This window comes from Leptonychotes weddellii, chromosome 3 (assembly GCF_054177405.1).
Source record: "Leptonychotes weddellii isolate Sample4059 chromosome 3, ASM5417740v2, whole genome shotgun sequence".
Classification (NCBI taxonomy): Eukaryota; Metazoa; Chordata; class Mammalia; order Carnivora; family Phocidae; genus Leptonychotes; species Leptonychotes weddellii.
Window position 1 is genome coordinate 11,496,377 of NC_138371.1, and position 17,907 is coordinate 11,514,283.

At 38.9% G+C, this 17,907-nt stretch overlaps 1 protein-coding gene and 1 pseudogene across 1 annotated transcript in view; both read right to left on the reverse strand.

Annotated features, from left to right (window-relative positions):
* NYAP2 (neuronal tyrosine-phosphorylated phosphoinositide-3-kinase adaptor 2) overlaps window positions 1-17,907 on the reverse strand; it is a 256,862-nt gene that overhangs the window by 64,062 nt on the left and 174,893 nt on the right. The window contains exon 5 of the mRNA XM_081813497.1: window positions 5,908-6,114. Coding sequence (XP_081669623.1) covers window positions 5,908-6,114 — 207 coding nt within the window. The remainder of the gene's footprint in view (window positions 1-5,907; window positions 6,115-17,907) is intronic.
* On the reverse strand, window positions 10,335-10,487 carry LOC115938530 (U2 spliceosomal RNA; annotated as a pseudogene).

The window sequence follows — 17,907 nt, forward strand, 5'->3', positions numbered from 1 at the left end:
ACTATAACCCAACCTCTCTGTTTCAGGGTCAAGTCTATGTCTCCACCCAGTGGAATGTCACTACTTGACTTTACAAGCCAGAAAAGACAAATTGGCAGACTTTAGGTCTTACCCAGTCAGAGGAAGTAAACTATTCGATTCATTTTTTTTTTCCTGAAAATTGAGCTGTATTTAAAAATTGGGAGATTTCACATAAGAGCAATTAAATCTTGAAATTTGCGGGAAAAAGTTCTCGTGGTGAGCATCAGTTGGTACTGAATAGCTTCTGGCCCCTCGAGAGGCCCCTGTGCTCTCCAGGTCACCTGCATTTCCATCATTCAGTCGGATGTTCATTGGTATGCAATGGATTTTCTCTGCAATGGAGAAATATTTTTCCATGTGTAAGCTTCTAACAAAGGTGGAAATATGTAACTTACACCAAAAGGGCTTCAAGGTCCAGAAAAATGGGGAAAATACTTTCCTTTGTGGAAGTCAAGAATATTCCCATGTATGGAATGTGTAAACAAAGCACGTCTGTTTTGAAGGAGGAACCTCTCTTAATTTACTCACTAATATTCGCATCCCATGTTGGACCTCCTCAAAATGGCAGAAACACACATGTTGAACACACAGAAGCTGAGGTCTTTTCAAGACTTTTCCACATAGAGTTTAGCCAAGGCCTTCCGAATTTACTTCCAAAAATGCTTCTTCAGTCTAGCCTGGCAAGGCCAAGCCGCAAGAGGCTTGCCTACAACTTTGCTCAACCTCTTCACCCCACGTGGAAAGCTCTCTATGCATCTCTACCTAATTATTAATAATAATTATTATTTTGGGGGCACCTGGGTGTCTCAGTTGGTGAAGCATCTGCCTTCGGCTCAGGTCATGATCCCAGGGCCCTGGGATTAAGTCCCGCATCAGGCTCCCTGCTCAGCAGGGAGTCTGCTTCTCCCTCTGCCCCTCCCCCATGCTCATGCTTGCACTCCCTTGCAAAAATAAAGAAATAAATTCTTTAAAAAATTAATTTTAAAAAGATCTGACATAATCTTGGTTTAAGACTCCAGGTCTCCATTAAGTTCTCCATCTTTTTTCAAGCCTGCACTAATTTTCTCTTCTCTGAATAGTAATCTACAGTAAACAGTAGATAACAATGAAAGTACATTTAGTTATACTAATTAATTTATGTTCAATAGTTTTGTGTCATAAAGAAGCATAGTAAGATCTTTGAGTGGCGAAGACCTTGTTTTATATACCCTATGTGTGTTTGTGCTTTATATACCCCGTGTGTGAGTGTTTATCCCGCAGAAACCATTACAGAGTTGGATACAAGCTGCTTAGAAACTATTTGTTGATTGATTCGGTGATTGAAATCTGAATTTTTGTGAATACTCTATTTACTTGTATAACTTCCACTTTTTCCCATTATTTTCATGAGCATTTGGGTCCCAGACCGCCACCGCCTTCAGGAATCACCCTCTGGGGAATCTCTGATTTACTAAACAACAGTGACTTTAATAGAGTTCCACAGCAACCAGTGGCAATGTTAATTAGAATTGAGATCTCCTGACACATTCCTTCTCTTTACTTCAGCAATTCCTCCATTCCTCAAAAGAGCTGTTAAGAGCAGCCATTCCAAGTGGCTAAACTGCATTTGATAAAGCAATAGTCTGTGACTGGTAGCAGTTCCTTGTGTGTGTGTGTGTGTGTGTGTGTGTGTGTGATTGAGATTGAGAGAGAGAGAGAAAACCAGAGGCAGGAAGTTGACAGACCGAGGTATTGATAGATACGGGGCTATTGATAGGTGGAACAGGTGAAACCCTCTTTCCTCTCTAGTGTTAGGTGTGGACCTGGGTACCTCTGTTACTACGGAGGAAGATTCTTGGTTGCAGTTCCAGTGTTTCTGGTATGGGCTTAGCAGTTCAGTGACCCAGTGGCAAGGAGACAATACAGAGGAGGTGTGAAGAAAAGGAAAAGAGTAAACACTGACTTCCATTCCAAAGCAGCAAGTCCAAAATGCGCTCTTCAATAGTTACTTGCCTATTCTAGACAAAGGCCATCTCACTGATGAGTACCCTCTAGTTAGGGCATCATTTCATGAAAACACCAAAGGTGAGTAAACTTCAGATATTCTAATTTTATACATTTTTGCTAGTGAAGCTATGGCATTTTCTAGTATAGAATTGGCACATTTTAGGTTCTTTCTTTTTAGAAACATTAAAGCTACTAATATAACAAATTTTTTTTTTCTTTTCTCCTTTCCCTCAAAAGAGGTACAAGGGTAGATTCAGTAGATAAAATTGCTATGACATATTTGGGAGGGACTGACTTCTAAAAGTTTAATTAATTTTAATGCTCTTTTGAGTGTTCATTTTTTTTAAAAAAAGAGAGAGCGTGAACTGGGGGTGGGGGAAGGTATAGCGGGAAAAGGACAGAGAGGATCTTAAGCAGGCTCCATGCCCAGTGTGATGCCCAGTGTGGGGCTCAATCCCACAACCCCAAGATCATGATCTGAGCCGAAATCAAGAGTCGGATGCTTAATGGACTGAGCCACCCAGGCACTCCTTGAGTGTTCATGTTGATAGTTTCTCTGGCACATAAGAAACCCTAACTGACATTATTATATATGGGATTCCACATTTGCCCCTGCATTTCACATTACTTTTAATAGAGATACAAAAATGTCTTTATCAAAAATGTACTAGAAATCTCTTCTTCTTCCATCTTTAGCTACATCTTTCATCATCTAAGATGGAGAGTGTGAGGGACTGAAGATATTTATGTCATTTCTTCTGGTCAGTAGACAATTTACTGCCCTACAAACACAGCTGAAAGACCCAGGAAAGCAGATTTTAGATGTCATAAAGCCAAAGAGATGCTTTGGGATTTTGCAGTGGAAGAAAGTGAAAGTATGTTATAAATTCTGCTTACACTCTAAATTTCTTGGAAGAGTCACATCAGTGTCAAAAACGTATTACAGTTTGCCCATTTTATGCACCTTTCCAAATGTTCAGTAAAAGTTTAATTGTGGACCATCTAATTGTTTCATTTTCATTTATTTTACATATTCTTCTTCGTTTGCCCACACCTGAAAATGTTTGAGTTCCCCAGGGTGCAATCTCCTTTTCCTTCTCATCTCAGTTCCCTGCTCTTCTAGTTCAGAATCATCCAGTCTTGGGGTTCTAACCACCCCAGAGGTCTCTAGCCTCAGTCTGTAATACTGCTAAATCTCTTCAGCTACAGACCTGTAATTCCAAGTGTCTACTAGCTTCTTAATTAGATGTCCCAGAGCACTTCCAACCTAACATAGTCAAAAATTAAGTCCTGACTTTCCCACCTAACTCGTGGTGCACAGCTCACCTTGACAACTCGTATTTTAGTAAATACCAGTCACCCCTTCTGGAAGCTTTGGAGCCATCAGAGATTGTTCATGATGAAAACTGAATTGCATTGTACCTATCTTAACAATATTTAAAGGACTACAAAATATCTACCACATAGTGTTCAAAATCTAATCATGATGTGGCAGATACTGTCCATTGCTTATGCAATGTTGTCTTCCCTTTCTCCCTAAGAATATAGACTGTTGCTTTCATTTCCCAGTAGAAGCAGAAGCCCTTTGATTTAAGAGAAAGAAAGGCCCTCTATAAACTCATGGAAATCCCATTCCCCTTCACTGAGTTATGGGTCCAGAGGACATGTTTCCCAGTTTAGACCAACTAGATGAAAGGGACTCTGCTGAGGCATGATGTCCAGAAATGTCAACTCATGATCATGAAAAAAATCATCAAGGGTAGCAGAAGGGCAGAATTTAAAACAAAACAAAACAAAACAAAACCAGAAAGTCCCTGTGTTCTCAATGACATCATTGAACAGTTGCAAAATACCTAAAGCTGCCCACCTCCAGATTGAGTGCTAGGGGAGTTAACAGAAGCCATTATTACTTAAGCCACTGTTAATTGGCATTTTGTTGCTGAAAGCATTTCTAGTTAATACACAGGCCCTTCAGGATTCTTGCTTTCTGGTACCAACCTACTTTGCAATTTCTTCAGTCAATTTTCCCCCGCCTTCCACTGCAAACACAGTATGCTCCATCCCATAGCATTTTATTTTATTTTATTTTTTTAATCTTATTTATTTATTTGAGTGAGAGAGAATGAGAGATAGCACGAGAGGGAAGAGGGTCAGAGGGAGAAGCAGACTCCCTGCTGAGCAGGGAGCCCGATGCGGGACTCGATCCCAGGACTCCAGGATCATGACCTGAGCCGAAGGCAGTCGCTTAACCGACTGAGCCACCCAGGCGCCCCAATCCCATAGCATTTTAGGTGTTCATCTGGAAGGCAGACTTCTCCATCATCCTCCTGGGGAACAGCTCTTGATGTTTCAAGCTCTAGCACAAATGTTAACATCCTAAAGCAGTTATTATTTTACCCACTAAAACCCCCTGATTGTTCTTGCCAAAATCATACACTCCCAGGAAAAATTAATTGATTTATTTTTTGTTTCACATATTAGTTGAATATAACACCTTGTATTGTGATGTTTGTCTGTCTTTCACTTGACTTTGAGCACCCGAATGCAAGGATGTCTTACTCATCACTGTGCTCTCAGACACTAGAACAGTGGCTGTTACCTAAAGATATTCAGGTAATGCTTTTGGTTTTATATCTCTAGTCACAATAGGAGTACATATTATTTATATTTTTTGATCAAACTGGTACAAATTTAAATAATTAAAAAATACTACTAATAAGCCTAAAATTAATCCTAAGTCCCAACTGAATCGTGATGTCAACCTTCTTTGGGAGAGGAGTTTTTTTCCTACAAAATATCATTTGTTTCCTATGTTTCTTTTTCTTTTTGACAAAATGCACAAGTCTTCTCATATACCTATAGCTGTTTATACTTTACTAACAAAAATAAATTTTTACTTTCTGCTAAATTCATTTGTCTCTTCTCCAAGATTTCTATGGCTTCATCACGAAATAAGTTACATTTTAAGTCTGGAAAAGCTACTGCTCTGTCTCTGCCTGGGTCCTATTCTAGAAACATCCCTTCCCAAATACAAAGATCATTCATCCTGTTCCAATTTTAACTTGTGCATGACTGCCAGAGAGTCCACAGGCTAAATGCATGTAAATTGCTTTCCAAGATGAGTATCAGAGTTGAAAAGAACATTAAAGGATTGGTCTTTCCTTCAGAACCCTAACATTCTTAAGGGATAGAAACCTGAAACTACAGGAGGTCACTTGATTATTTGTTTTTTCTTCCAATTGACAGCTCTCTGTGAGTCCATCATGTAGATTAATCACTTCAAAGCAAACATATGCTGCTTTTAAAAACTTGATGTTTCATAATATTTATCTATTAACGATGCAAAATTGCATTGCAGATCTTAATTTCAACTTGTGAAATCTAAAGGTGTATTCGATTAAAATGTTCTAACTCTTCTGACTTAGATCTGGAAACTTAGTACCATGTCCATGGTCCAGCTACAGCATTCAGATCATTACTGTACATACCTCATGATATCTACTCTCTTTACTGCCTTCAGACAGTTTTTTTACCTATATATTCTCACCTTCATTTTTTCCCAGTTGCCTAAAATCTTTTCTGAAGCACAGGAGGCATAAACTCTAAGTCACTTAAACTTTATAAATTAAAACTTGTTTCGATGAGGCCTCTAGATGCTTTGGATACAATTTAGTACAAGATGTTTCGAGCTGTCAGAGCTGCTTCATTGCACCGCTCCAAGAAGCACTATTCACCTCTCTACCGCCCATGTGGATAATGTTCCCTGGAGTGGTGCAACATGTTGTCTCGTCCCTTTGCGTGAAGGGCTACTTATGCTGTCTCTATGAGTAGAGGGAGCTCTACCTATGGTTATGCTTCTTTAAGTGATAATTGCACCTGAAAGATCATTATCGTTCTTACCTGAGCTGTGGTTTCCTGCTAACAAGGTGGGGCTCACAGAGCATCTTCCCAGTCTACTGGTGACCACAGGCGGTCCTGGTGTTCCATCCCATTCCTGAGCTTTGATAGGCTCTCTGGAAGACGCCCCGTGATGCCCTCTCTCTTTGCTGTCCAACTTTGGTAATGGCTCCGTGCTGTGGCTTCGGATTTTCAGTTCCTCTGTCGATTCTGTGTATTAACCAGAATTACATTCTGTTAAACAAAAGTTGAATCCTTCCCAGATTCCTTTAAAACATTAAAGAACAATTTTCTCAAATGCTTTCAGTATATTTTTGTCAACTTGGGAGTGTGTTGGAGATTACAACATTTAAATGTAACAGGGACAGAGATCACACGGGGCCTTTTTTTTCTGAGGTGTGCAGGTTAATATCATTGGGAAAGAGTTTTCTCATTGGAACCTGTGCTCAACTTCAAGGAAACTTCTTAAAGAGCTTGTTAGACTCACAGTCTTTACTGTCTCATCTTCCATTCATTCTGCCACCCACTCTGAATTCATCAATTCAGCCCACCACTCTGCTAAAACTGCTTTTGCTAAGCTCACCTAGTGCCTTCTAGTTGGCAAATTTAGAAAACATTTTTAAGACATTTGACAACTCTTTGATTACTTTCATTTATATCTTCAATTCTCTTGGCTTCAATAATGGCCCATCTTCCCGGGTTGTGTTCTACATCCAACACCATTTCCTTGCCATTCATATGTTCTCTTCCTCTAAGCATCTCTTACATGTTGTCCCCAAGATGCTAGCTTAGCCACAATTCTTCTCATTCTATACATACCTTTCCTGTGATTTTATCTTCCAGGATTGTTAGTGATTTCTAAATAGTTTATCATGAGCCTGGATCATTATCCTGGGCTTTAGACTCATTTATCCAATTGCCTGCTGGGTGAGTCCATCTGGATGCCCCATGGATAGCACAGATTTAACATTTCAGACATTGGACTGACACCACTTCTTACTATACCGATAGTTCCTCCTGTTCTGTCCAGCCAACCACCCAAGCTAGATGCTTGTATTTCCCCTTCCTTAACTTTTTACTCCCTAAATCTATCAGTCAGTGGATTCTACAGATTTTATTCGTGAATATCTTGCTTTCCCTTCTGTTGCACTTTGTATCACATCTACCTTAATTACTTTGGTTCTAACTCTAATCATTGCCCTTGAATTATTGCAGGTTGTCTCCTATTCTCTATCCTCTCTCTAAAGTATGAGCTCCATATACTGCCAAAATGATGTTTAAAATGCAAATCTAACCAAGTGTATTTTTCAGCGAACTGATTTAATAGCCATTCTGTCACACATATACAGAAGTGTTTAAAAACACATGTAGTAAAGATGGTTTATGAGTGATAACCAGTTGGGACGTTCAAAACCGTGTCGTCTCAGGGAATGGATGTGATAGCCATTCTATAATGCACATTGAGAAGTGTTTAAAAACAAAAACAAACAAAAAATGCAAACCTGTTTATAATGTAGCTTTGACTAAAATCCTTCCAGAAGCCTCCTGTTACCCACACAATTATGTCTAATCTCCTTACTGTGACCCACAAGACTACCCACCATGTCATTCTTCCCTTCCTCTCAGATTTCATCACTTCCCACCTGAACATTGTATTCAAATTGGTTGGACCTTCTTCCTCCCCACTCCACTTCCAACTCAAACAAGGCTGTTCTTGTGCTACCATCTTCTACGTCATCTGCTTCGTATATCTTTGTATCTCGTCTTTGCTCCAGGAAGGATCCTCAGTCCTGGTTACTCAATTTAAGTATCCTCCGAAGCCTCCTCCACTCATATCCCCACCTCTTGCTGGGATTTGGTCATCTCTGTATTGATGTTTTATATCATCTTTCAATGTATCTGTTCTTCTCAAAAGGCCCTGAGTTCTAGGAAGCAGGGACTAAGTTTTGTTTTTTTTTTGTTTTGTTTTGTTTTTGTTTTTTTTCCCATTGATGTCTTTAGCACCTTGCATACTGCTCAATAGGTATTTAATTAATTTTTTTTATTTAGTAGTTTTCTCAACTCCTCAGGCATCTTTCTGATGTGTGTAGGAAATACAGTGTTCCTAATGGAATAAGAGAATGAAGCAAGTGTTATAAATGTATCCAAGTGACATGAAGCTAATAGTATTTTCAAAAATCTGATTATCTAACAATCACAGGTTGTAAGATTCACCAAGTTGAAAGTTTCATTCAAATGAGGAATTATTGGGAAAGACTGCAGTGAAAAAAAAAATCACAGAAATGGTTCAGAGAATCTGTACTTTGCTTTCTTTATATTTAGGTTCAAATACTCATCAACTTGCAGCAGCGTGAGAATACAAATGCCCCACTTTGGCTCCCCAGTACCTGAATCTGTGGTGCAGAGACAGAAAAGGTTTGTAATATTGTCAGAAGCCCTAGGTGAGATCATCTGAGTAGCCCAGCTTTGCAGGCCTGACATGGTCATGGGCTGGTAATCCACATCACTGAGCACTTGGGTTCTCCTCTTGGAGCCTCATTTTTTCTTAACTACAAAGTAGAGATAATAGCAGGCTGGTCTAACCTCTCCAATGTAATTGGAAGGATCTAATGATATTCTAGATTTTAAAATATTTTTGAAACTAAGTAGTGCCACACATGTAAAAGATACTATTAATTTAAATAAACTGTAGCCATTTGTCCTTTATGAATTTATTTAATCTTTCTACATCAGGATCTAGATAATCACTGAGAGATTGAAACACAAATGGAAAATTGCCAGGCCACTTATAAAAATAGAACTCCAACCCATTATCTACAGTAATGAGCCCAGAAATCCAATCTACTTCCCTTAAGTCAGACTTATAGGAAGTCAGACTACTATCTCTAATAACCAGTCCAGGTAGCCAAACAATAATCTAACAGTTGGCTCAAAGCAGCCAGGATTTAATTAATAACTGACAGCTTCCCGAATTTTGCCCCTGCTTCCAGAGTAGGACCACCAGAGAGAATCAAATCTGCATCCCTATCCAATCACATAGGACGCCTTCCTGGTTGGCCTTGCTTGCAGCCTCCCCATGCCAATAGCCTCCATTTGGGACATATCTGAAGTCTAGCCCATTTCCCACAGAACTTTCTCACTCTTCTCCCTGCCTTCAAATCTCTGCTATTGTAAGTGATGGTGGCTAACTGCCTTGCTATAGCGAGCTCTGAATAAAGAGCCTTTGCCTTTTCTCATTTGTTTGCTCTTCATTTATATGCATATTGCTATAGTTCCTTCTAGATCCAAGAAGCTATGCAGTTGTGTAAACACATGTCATGAATATTATTCTATGAGATAAAACTTAAACCAAGAGGGTAGTCTTATAATAACAACCTCAGAAAGATTCCTGGCCTTTAAATGGGCCTCACATAAGCCTAAGTCAGAGTTACACTAAAATCGAATATAGGAAGTCAGAATATTTAAAAAGCGCTACATTCCTGCATAATAATTACAGCAAGACAATTTAACTAACACTTGCTTTTCAATGCCCTGAGTCAAATGGAATAAAACCAGTATCAGAAAAGAACATCATAGACTATTTCCAAGCTGTTTATTCACAGTTTCAAGGAAAATGTAACTCTGGCTTCCAAATGTCACAGCCTCAAAGCCTAATGACCCATCTGTTTCACTTTACCTTCTCTTCCAGATTTCAAACAGAACATTGAGATGCTTGCTTTTATTATCAACTTTTGTATTTTTTTCCACTACCAATATTAAGCATTTACTATCTCTCTCGTGCTCTCTCTCTCTCTCTCTCTCTCTCACACACACACACACACACACAGTCTTCTTCCACTGGAACTGAAACTAACCAAACTAAAAAAAATGCTTACACATAACATTGGATCCAATCTCTTTCCTGTGGGTTTGGGTAACATTTTAAATATGAAAGGCTGGGGATTTGTGTCAAAGCACCTCCACCAACATCAGTTTCTTTGTTCTCATTCAAATCACTTGCATACACATACTAGGGAAGTGTCACTTAGGTCTCAAACCTCAACTAAATAAAAGCCCAATACAGCTTTGGAAACAAAAAGAAGTCTTTTTCTTTCTTTCTTCCTTCTTTGTTTTCAAGTCCCAGAGGTTAGTGTTCAGTGAATTCTGGCAGATATATTTAGAGAAACTTGAACAAAATGATGGAAGAAATTATGCTACTCGGACTTGTGTGTGGATGTACCTTAACATCTGCCTCCCAGACAGAATGCAAAGCTGAAAACTCCGGAAGAAAATTGTGAATGTACTACTGAGAATTTTGTTTGGGAATAAATCTAGTTTCCTACATAGATTCATGAGAAGCTTCCTATAAAATGCATTTTCTAATTAAAATACTATGAAAATCTCCAAAATAGCTGTTGCAAATAAACAAATGGAAAGCAGATAATCAGACTAAGAAATATATACATGAAGACATATCAAAACCTCAAAGAAATCTACTCAGAGGAATCAGGAGGTATTTATCTCTACCCATATATTTCAATGTTTTCTTAAACTGATAAGAACAGATACTACACTTGATCTTAGCCAAAAGGCCGAGAAGCGGTATTTCAATGTTTTCTTAAAGCCTGAAAAAGAAAATTGATGTTAGTACCATAAACTTTCCTGAACAAGGTCAATCTTAGGCACTGTGGTAAATTTCTAGGTGGGATCCTAGTTTTTTCAGATCTAAGTTCTTACAGCCTTAGCACGTAGCACAGGGCTAACTACGTGGAAGGTGGCCATCCTCTGTTCTGGAATGAAGGACTGAGTGTCAACTATTGATGTAAAATCCGATGTTCTGCCCCTCCCCCACCCACGCCTGTGCACGCTCTCTCTCTCAAATAAATAAATAAATATCTTTTTAAAAATAAAATAAATAAGGGCGCCTGGGTGGCTCAGTTGGTTAAGCGACTGCCTTCAGCTCGGGTCATGATCCTGGAGTCCAGGGATCGAGTCCTGCATCGGGCTCCCTGACCGGCAGGGAGTCTGCTTCTCCCTCTGACCCTCCTCCCTCTCATGCTCTCTGTCTCTCATTCTCTCTCTCAAATAAATAAATAAAATCTTAAAAATAAAAAAATAATATAAAATAAATAAGATCTGATGCTCACACTGAAATCTGATCTTGAACTGAAATCTTGCTGTGAGAAATGTGTGTAGATTTCATTACATTCATCTTTCAGACTGTGTGCTTTGCCTATTATGGTCTTAAACTTCTTACAGTGTTCAAGTTAAAGAAAGACAAGTAAGGATAAGAGACTAGGAGCAATCGTTTCATGACCAAAATATTCTCTCCAGGTTTCCAATCTTGTCACACTTCATGCTGCTAATTCTGACGTTCCTTCTCAGAATTTCCCCTCTTTATGCTATCTCTGGATCTACACTTGTCTCTCCGGCTTCTACCTTACTCTTCTCCCTCTGCATCCCTGTATGGGGGCCCTGCGCCACCTAGAAAGACTTGGCTTCCCAGGTCTGATGGCTTTTACCACCAAATCTGTCCTCCACCAGATACTGAGTTTTCCCAGTTTCTCTGACTCATTCTTCCTCATCAACATTTACTCTCTCAACAGAAAAGGTACAGAGGAGGGGCGTGGATCAGTGGCTCAGTCTGGTGGCTCAGTCAGTTAAGTGCCTGACTCTCGATTTCTGCTCAGGTCATGATCTCAGGGTCATGGGGTCAAGGCCACGTTGGGCTCTGTGTTCAACACGGAGTTTGCTTGTCTCTCTCCCTCTGCTCCTCTCCTGTTCTCCCTCTCTCTCTCTCAAATAAATAAATAAATAAATAAATAAATAAATAAATAAATAAGTAAATAAATAAAATCTTTGAAAAAAAAAGAAATGGTACAGAAGATTCTTGTAAGTCTCCAAAACCTGAAAATCCCTCTAAGCTCTAGAGACAAAGAAAACACTATTGCACCGATGGACCTTTACATATGGCCATCTAGTAGATCACACACATTAAAACTGACAGCATTATCCTCTTTCCAGACTTGCTTCTTTTCTGGCTAGGAAGATCATGCAATTGTTGATTTATACGTCTAGTTCCCCCACCAGACTATAACAGTTTCTTAAGACTAAAGACTGTATCTTTCATGTTGGTCCTCAGTATCTAACAGAGTCCTCAGCGAGAACAGACAGGATGAATGAATGCATGTATGTGTCACCCAGGTCAGTTAGCTAATTAGCCTTCATTTCTGGATCTAACCCCATCGTAGGCCATGACTCATAGCCTCTCCCTCCCACCTCTCCACTCTCACCCACAACCCGGGCCATGCCACGAAGGAATAACCCTCAATGACAAATATGAATTAGCTAAAATTATTTTTGTGAGCCCATATATGTTTCTAACCGACTTGCTGACAGATCAGAAAAGTTATTTGCCAGGGAAAATGAGTATTATTTGGAAATATGACCAGTCACACCATTTTCCTGGAAGAACATAAGAGCTTTTCTTCCTTCTTTCTTTCTTTCTTTCTTTCCTTCTTTCTTTCTTTTCTTTCTTTCTTTCTTTTTCTTTCTTTTCTTTCTTTCTTTCTTTCTTTCTTTCTTTCTTTCTTTCTTTCTTTCTTTCTTTCTTTCTTTCCTTTCTTTCTTTCCTTTCTTTCTTTCTTTCTTTTCTTCTTTCTTTCTTTTTTTTCTTTCTTGTCTTTCTTTCTTTCTTTTTTTGTGATATATGAGAATTAACTTGCCATATCATTTTATTATTTTTACACACATCTAGATGATTCAGATGATTTACACAAGAGGCTTTTATCTATGTGATTTGTGACTGTAGTTATTCTTGAAATTTCACCCTTTCACATAGGGATTCCTTGGTTACAAAATATGGACTTGGTGCCTGGTGACAAAGGGACAAAAGCTCATGTAGCTGATGAGCATTTGAGCTTTTTGTGGACAAAAAGAATGCTTCAGAATTGTCCCCTCATATTGGCCTAATCAGCAGGATCAAAGTGCCTCCATTCTATTCCAACTGCTGAACAATGGAAATAATGAAAGGTGATCAAGGCAGATTAATTAGGCAGAAGGACAGCACATTTGAAGTGCTGAAGGAGGCACTGAACTAAATTGCATTATCAGATGGGTATTAGATTCAATCAACAAATTTAAAGCTAAAAGAGACCTTAGAAATCACAGTTGCAACAGCTCGTGAAAAGCAAGGTGTGTGTATGTCATTACTGAGCTGGCCCTCATGCCTTTGGGAGGAGAGCTCCAGCAGGGGGACTTCTCACCTCACAGGGAAAGTTTGGCTCCTTTTTGAACATGTTTAATTGCTAGAAAGCTCTCATACAGAACCCAAGTCGGCCTCCCTCCAAGCACCACCATTTGTCGGTTGTTGGTAGTCCTGTTTCTGGAGCATCTCAGAACTAGTCTATTTTTGTTTTAAAGCAGACACCCTTTAGAACCCAGAGTGAAGCAGTCTGTCTCCCGCTGCTCACATCTTTTTCCCAATACAAATCTAGAACTCTCACCCTCCCAGTCACCCTGGCCTGGACGCTAATTGCATGTCTTGGTGTCTTGGTATCCCTGGAGCTGGTCAGAGACAGACAGCCTGACATAGTTTTCCTACGAGTCCAAGTGAGCACCAGGTTCCTCTTCTTACACTTCTGTTATTCCATCTCCAAGTCTCCAGGGAAAAGAGGGCACAGGCTTGCACATTTCCACAACAAAAGGACACCAGGGAGCTGGACCAATTTTTAATTTTTTATTATTATTCCTCTCTCATGTGAACTCTGTCATTTGGCGTCAGTTTTGTCAATTCAAACATCTAAGGGATGTCACCTCTTCAAATATAAATAGAGAAAGAACCATAGCTCAGGCATCTGGAGATTACATGGCTTTAAATAAAACTGGAAAGTCTATGTTTGTGTGAAGAAGGCACACAGAATAAAACCTCTGTTTTAATAAGATAGATGAGGCATATTACTTAACAAAATAATAAAATAGATGAGGCACATTGAAGTAGGATAGAATACACAAATAATCCTAATCATTTTACAGGTGTAAAAAGAGCTCAGAGCCTTTGTGCATCTTGTTTAAGGTCACACAGATGGCAATTAGCAAAGACCTGATAAAGAGACTGGTTTCCTGGCCACTGCCCAGCATGTATCTCTCACCATAAGACATTGGAACCCACATACTGACTTATATTCAACCGTTCTTTTTTTTATGGTTGCAGGGAATAACACTTATCATAGGGTGTGATAATAAATAGAATTTCAAACACCATGTTTGGTCTTTAAAAACTCAATTAAAATCCAGATGATTTAATTATTCACCTTTTTTTTTTTCTATCAAGGTGGATGAGGACTGTAGAGATACTGCCAAATTATCTCTACTTAAAAAAAAACCTTCACTGAAGTCATCAGGCATAGCTCAAATGTTGACATATTTTGGTAACACTTTCTTTAAGAAATTCTAGTATTGCAGGGTAATGAGAGACACTTTACTCAGAGAATGCAATCTATATTTTTGTCTGTTCTTGTAATGCAGAAGCCAAGAAGACCTGTGGGCAGAGTCCAGGCAGATGCTGACCAAATCTGTTTGTTCTCTCTGGGTATGCACTTAAACTACACTTCCCAGCATTCCTTGCAGTGAGGGAGAGCACATAACTGAGGTCTGGCCATTAGAATGTGGGTGGATGTGATGTATGTCACCTCCAGGTCAGGTCATAAAACTTCTCACAAAATCCCTATCCTCTTGCATTCCCTTCCTGCTGGCTGGGAGTTTTTTGAGGTCCCAGGTGCTGGTGCTGGTGCTGGTAAAGCCACCAGATGGAAATTTCCCAATAACTGTGGGGAGAACATCCCATCTTCCACTGAACCCACTTATGGGTTATCACATGCCTGGGACATTTGTCATGTCTTATGACATGAACAAGATATAAGTTGTATTGTATAAAGCCACTGAGGTTTTGCAGCTATTTGCTATAGCAATTGAACTACTCTAATGCAGATTTTAACCGATATTAGTTCTCATTTTCCTTCCTTAAAATGTAGTTTAAATATAAAATCCTTGACTCTCTACTGGGACAATATTTTTATTAGCATACTGACAGAAAAATGAGGGGCAGAGAGATTAGTTGAATTGCCAAATACAGTGCAACAATTTCGCAGGCAATGCTTCTCTCTTCATTCTAGTTCTAATAAAAATACTTTATAAAACTGACAGATACATTTTTATTGAGCATTTATAAATATTTTAAAAACTATGGCTTCAGGAAATACGCTCTGAATGTACAAGTGGAAGAATCTCTAAAATGATCATTCAAACTGCTTGTGTATTTTATTTATACTCATGTGAATTAAGATAATGCCACCCCCATTTTTTCCAGATAGTTTTTCAACCAAAATAGTAGCAAAGAACAAAATCTCTAAGAAATAACTTTTAAAATAATATCTTTAAAAAATATTCACAAATAAAGTAGTGACTATTTCTTTAACATAAAAAAATAATTTTGATATAAATTAGATATATTTTGGAGACATTTACAATAAATTAACATATTTCTCAGAACCATTCTGGAGTGGGGTTAAGATGATCTGGAGTCCATGCTCAGCTCAGTTCAATAAAACATCTTTCCTGAGTCTTAGTTTCCTCAAAGAAAACTGTAGATCGAAATAAGTTATTTCTAAGTATCCTCCTGAGCCTAAAATTGTATACCTCTATAGTGCCAAAGCTAGTACAAAAAGCAAAATAGTTCATGGAGATTCAATAGTATTACTATTTCTGTTCCAAAATATGCCTCTATTTTATATTTCAGAATGTTTTACATTTGTCAAGGTGACTTTTTTCTAGTTTAATTTAATTCCCCTGCCAGTCAAATCACAGTGAACTCAAAAATAAATTAAGAAAGTGAGCTCCTAAAAAACATAAATGAGTCATTTAGCATCACTGGCAATCCTAACATCCAACTTTTTTTTTTCCTGCCACCTGATGGGGAGACTTGAAATAAATAGGAGTCCTGGTTTTAAACAATATATAGATAATACCTCAATGTTTTTCCTTGTTTTCCTAGTTACTATTGGAAAAGCAGAATACCAGCTCTAAACTTAGCAGCAGGAACACCGTGATGAAAGCTTCCATGGACTCCATGGATACTATGATCCCATGCTGCACTACACACTTTACAAATAATATTCCTCATCTTTGCATAGCCCTTGCAGGCCTGTCTAGTGATAACCTTCACTGTTCAGGAAACTGAGGGTCCTGCTGTGAATAGGTTCACCAAGGCCAGTCAAGGGTGGGTAATTGGAGGAGCCAGGATTCGAACTCAAGGCTCTCTGAACAAATAGCCACAACAGGGAGGCTTTATTTAGTTTTCTTTTCTTCCATTAGGGATTTTTTTAAGGAGGATTACTTACCTTATTTTGAAAGATAATAAAAAATTTTTTTAAAGCCCACCTTTCTTTTTAAAAAATTTGAAGATTCCAGGTGCCTGGGTGGCTCAGTCAGTTAAGCACCTGACTTTTGATTTCAGCTCAGGTCATGATCTCAGGATCGTGAGATCGAGCCCTTTGGTGCTCAACACAGAGTCTGCTTGAGATGCTCTCTCCCTCTCCCTCTGCCCCTCTTCCTGTTCTCTCTCTTTCTAAAATAAATATATAAAATCTTAAAAAAAGAATTTTAAAAAGTTGAAGGTTATATAAACAGGAAAATTAATGAGATTTGGGACAAATCAGTTGTCAGTCTCCACAAAATAGATTATGCACAACCCAGCTCCTGAGACACTTCAATAGGCAAGTTATACGGAGGTCCATAGTAGTTTTCAGAATGGATTAAATTCCCACAGCATGCTGTGTAATCCAAAGCACAGCTATAAAGTGATATTTGTCAGTAACAGTGGAACAAGTCAGAAAACGAAGAACATGCATTTTTTTAAGCTGCTTTTAGCAGTTTACTCTGACATACTTTTTTGGATTGCTTTGATTAAAAAAGGCAAGTGAAGAAAAAAATTTTTTTTCTTATTATTACGTTCAATCAATAGTAAAATGCGTATGTCTTGCTCCATATGTATAGACATTCTGCATTCCAGGCACTGTGACAGTGAGAGACTAAGGCAGTGAACTAAAACACCATGACCTCTAGCTGCATGGGGTTCCTTCTCTAAGAGAGAGAAAAAAACAATTTACATGAACTAATACAGTATTAGAGCTCTGATAAGACCAATAAGAAGAGATGTTAGAGTATAATGAAAGGGTAATAGGTGATTTTTCTTAGTTGAGAGGTCAATAAATCTTGATTAAATAGTGATTCAAAGAATGGCATGGGGAGGGGGAGGGTAGGTTAAAAGAGTTTTACAGCCAGGGGAAACTAACTAGGGTTTTTTTGCATTTTATTTTATTATTACCTTTTTAGAGATTTATTTATTTTGAGAGAGACAGAGAGAGAGAGTGAGCATATGAGCAGGGGGAGGGGCAAAGGGAGAAAGAGAATCTCAGACTCCCCACTGAGCATGGAGTCCGACACAGGGCTTGGTCTCATGACCTGAGCCAAAATCATGAGTTAGATGCTTAACTGACTGAGTCACCCAGGTGCCCCTATTTTTTTAATTCAAATTCTAGTTAGTTGACATACAGTTCAATATTGGTTTCAGGAGTAGACTTTACTGGTTCATCATTTATTACAACACCCGGTGCTCATCACAAGTGCCCTCCTTAATCCCCATGACCTCATCTAGCACATCCCCCACCCACCTCCCTCCAACAACCCTCAGTTTGTTCTTCACAGTTAAGAGTCTCTCATGAGGGGTGCCTGGGTGGCTCAGTCGGTTAAGCGTCTGCCTTTGGCTCAGGTCATGATCCCGGGGTCCTGGGATTGAGCCCCGTGTCGGGCTCCTTGCTCAGTGGAGAGCCTGCTTCTCCCTCTGCCTGCCACTCTCCCTGCTTGTGCTCTGTCTCTCTCTGACAAATAAATAAATAAAATCTTTAAAAAAAAAAAAAGAGTCTCTCATGATTTGTTTCCCTCTTTCTCTCTTTTTCCCCCTCCTGA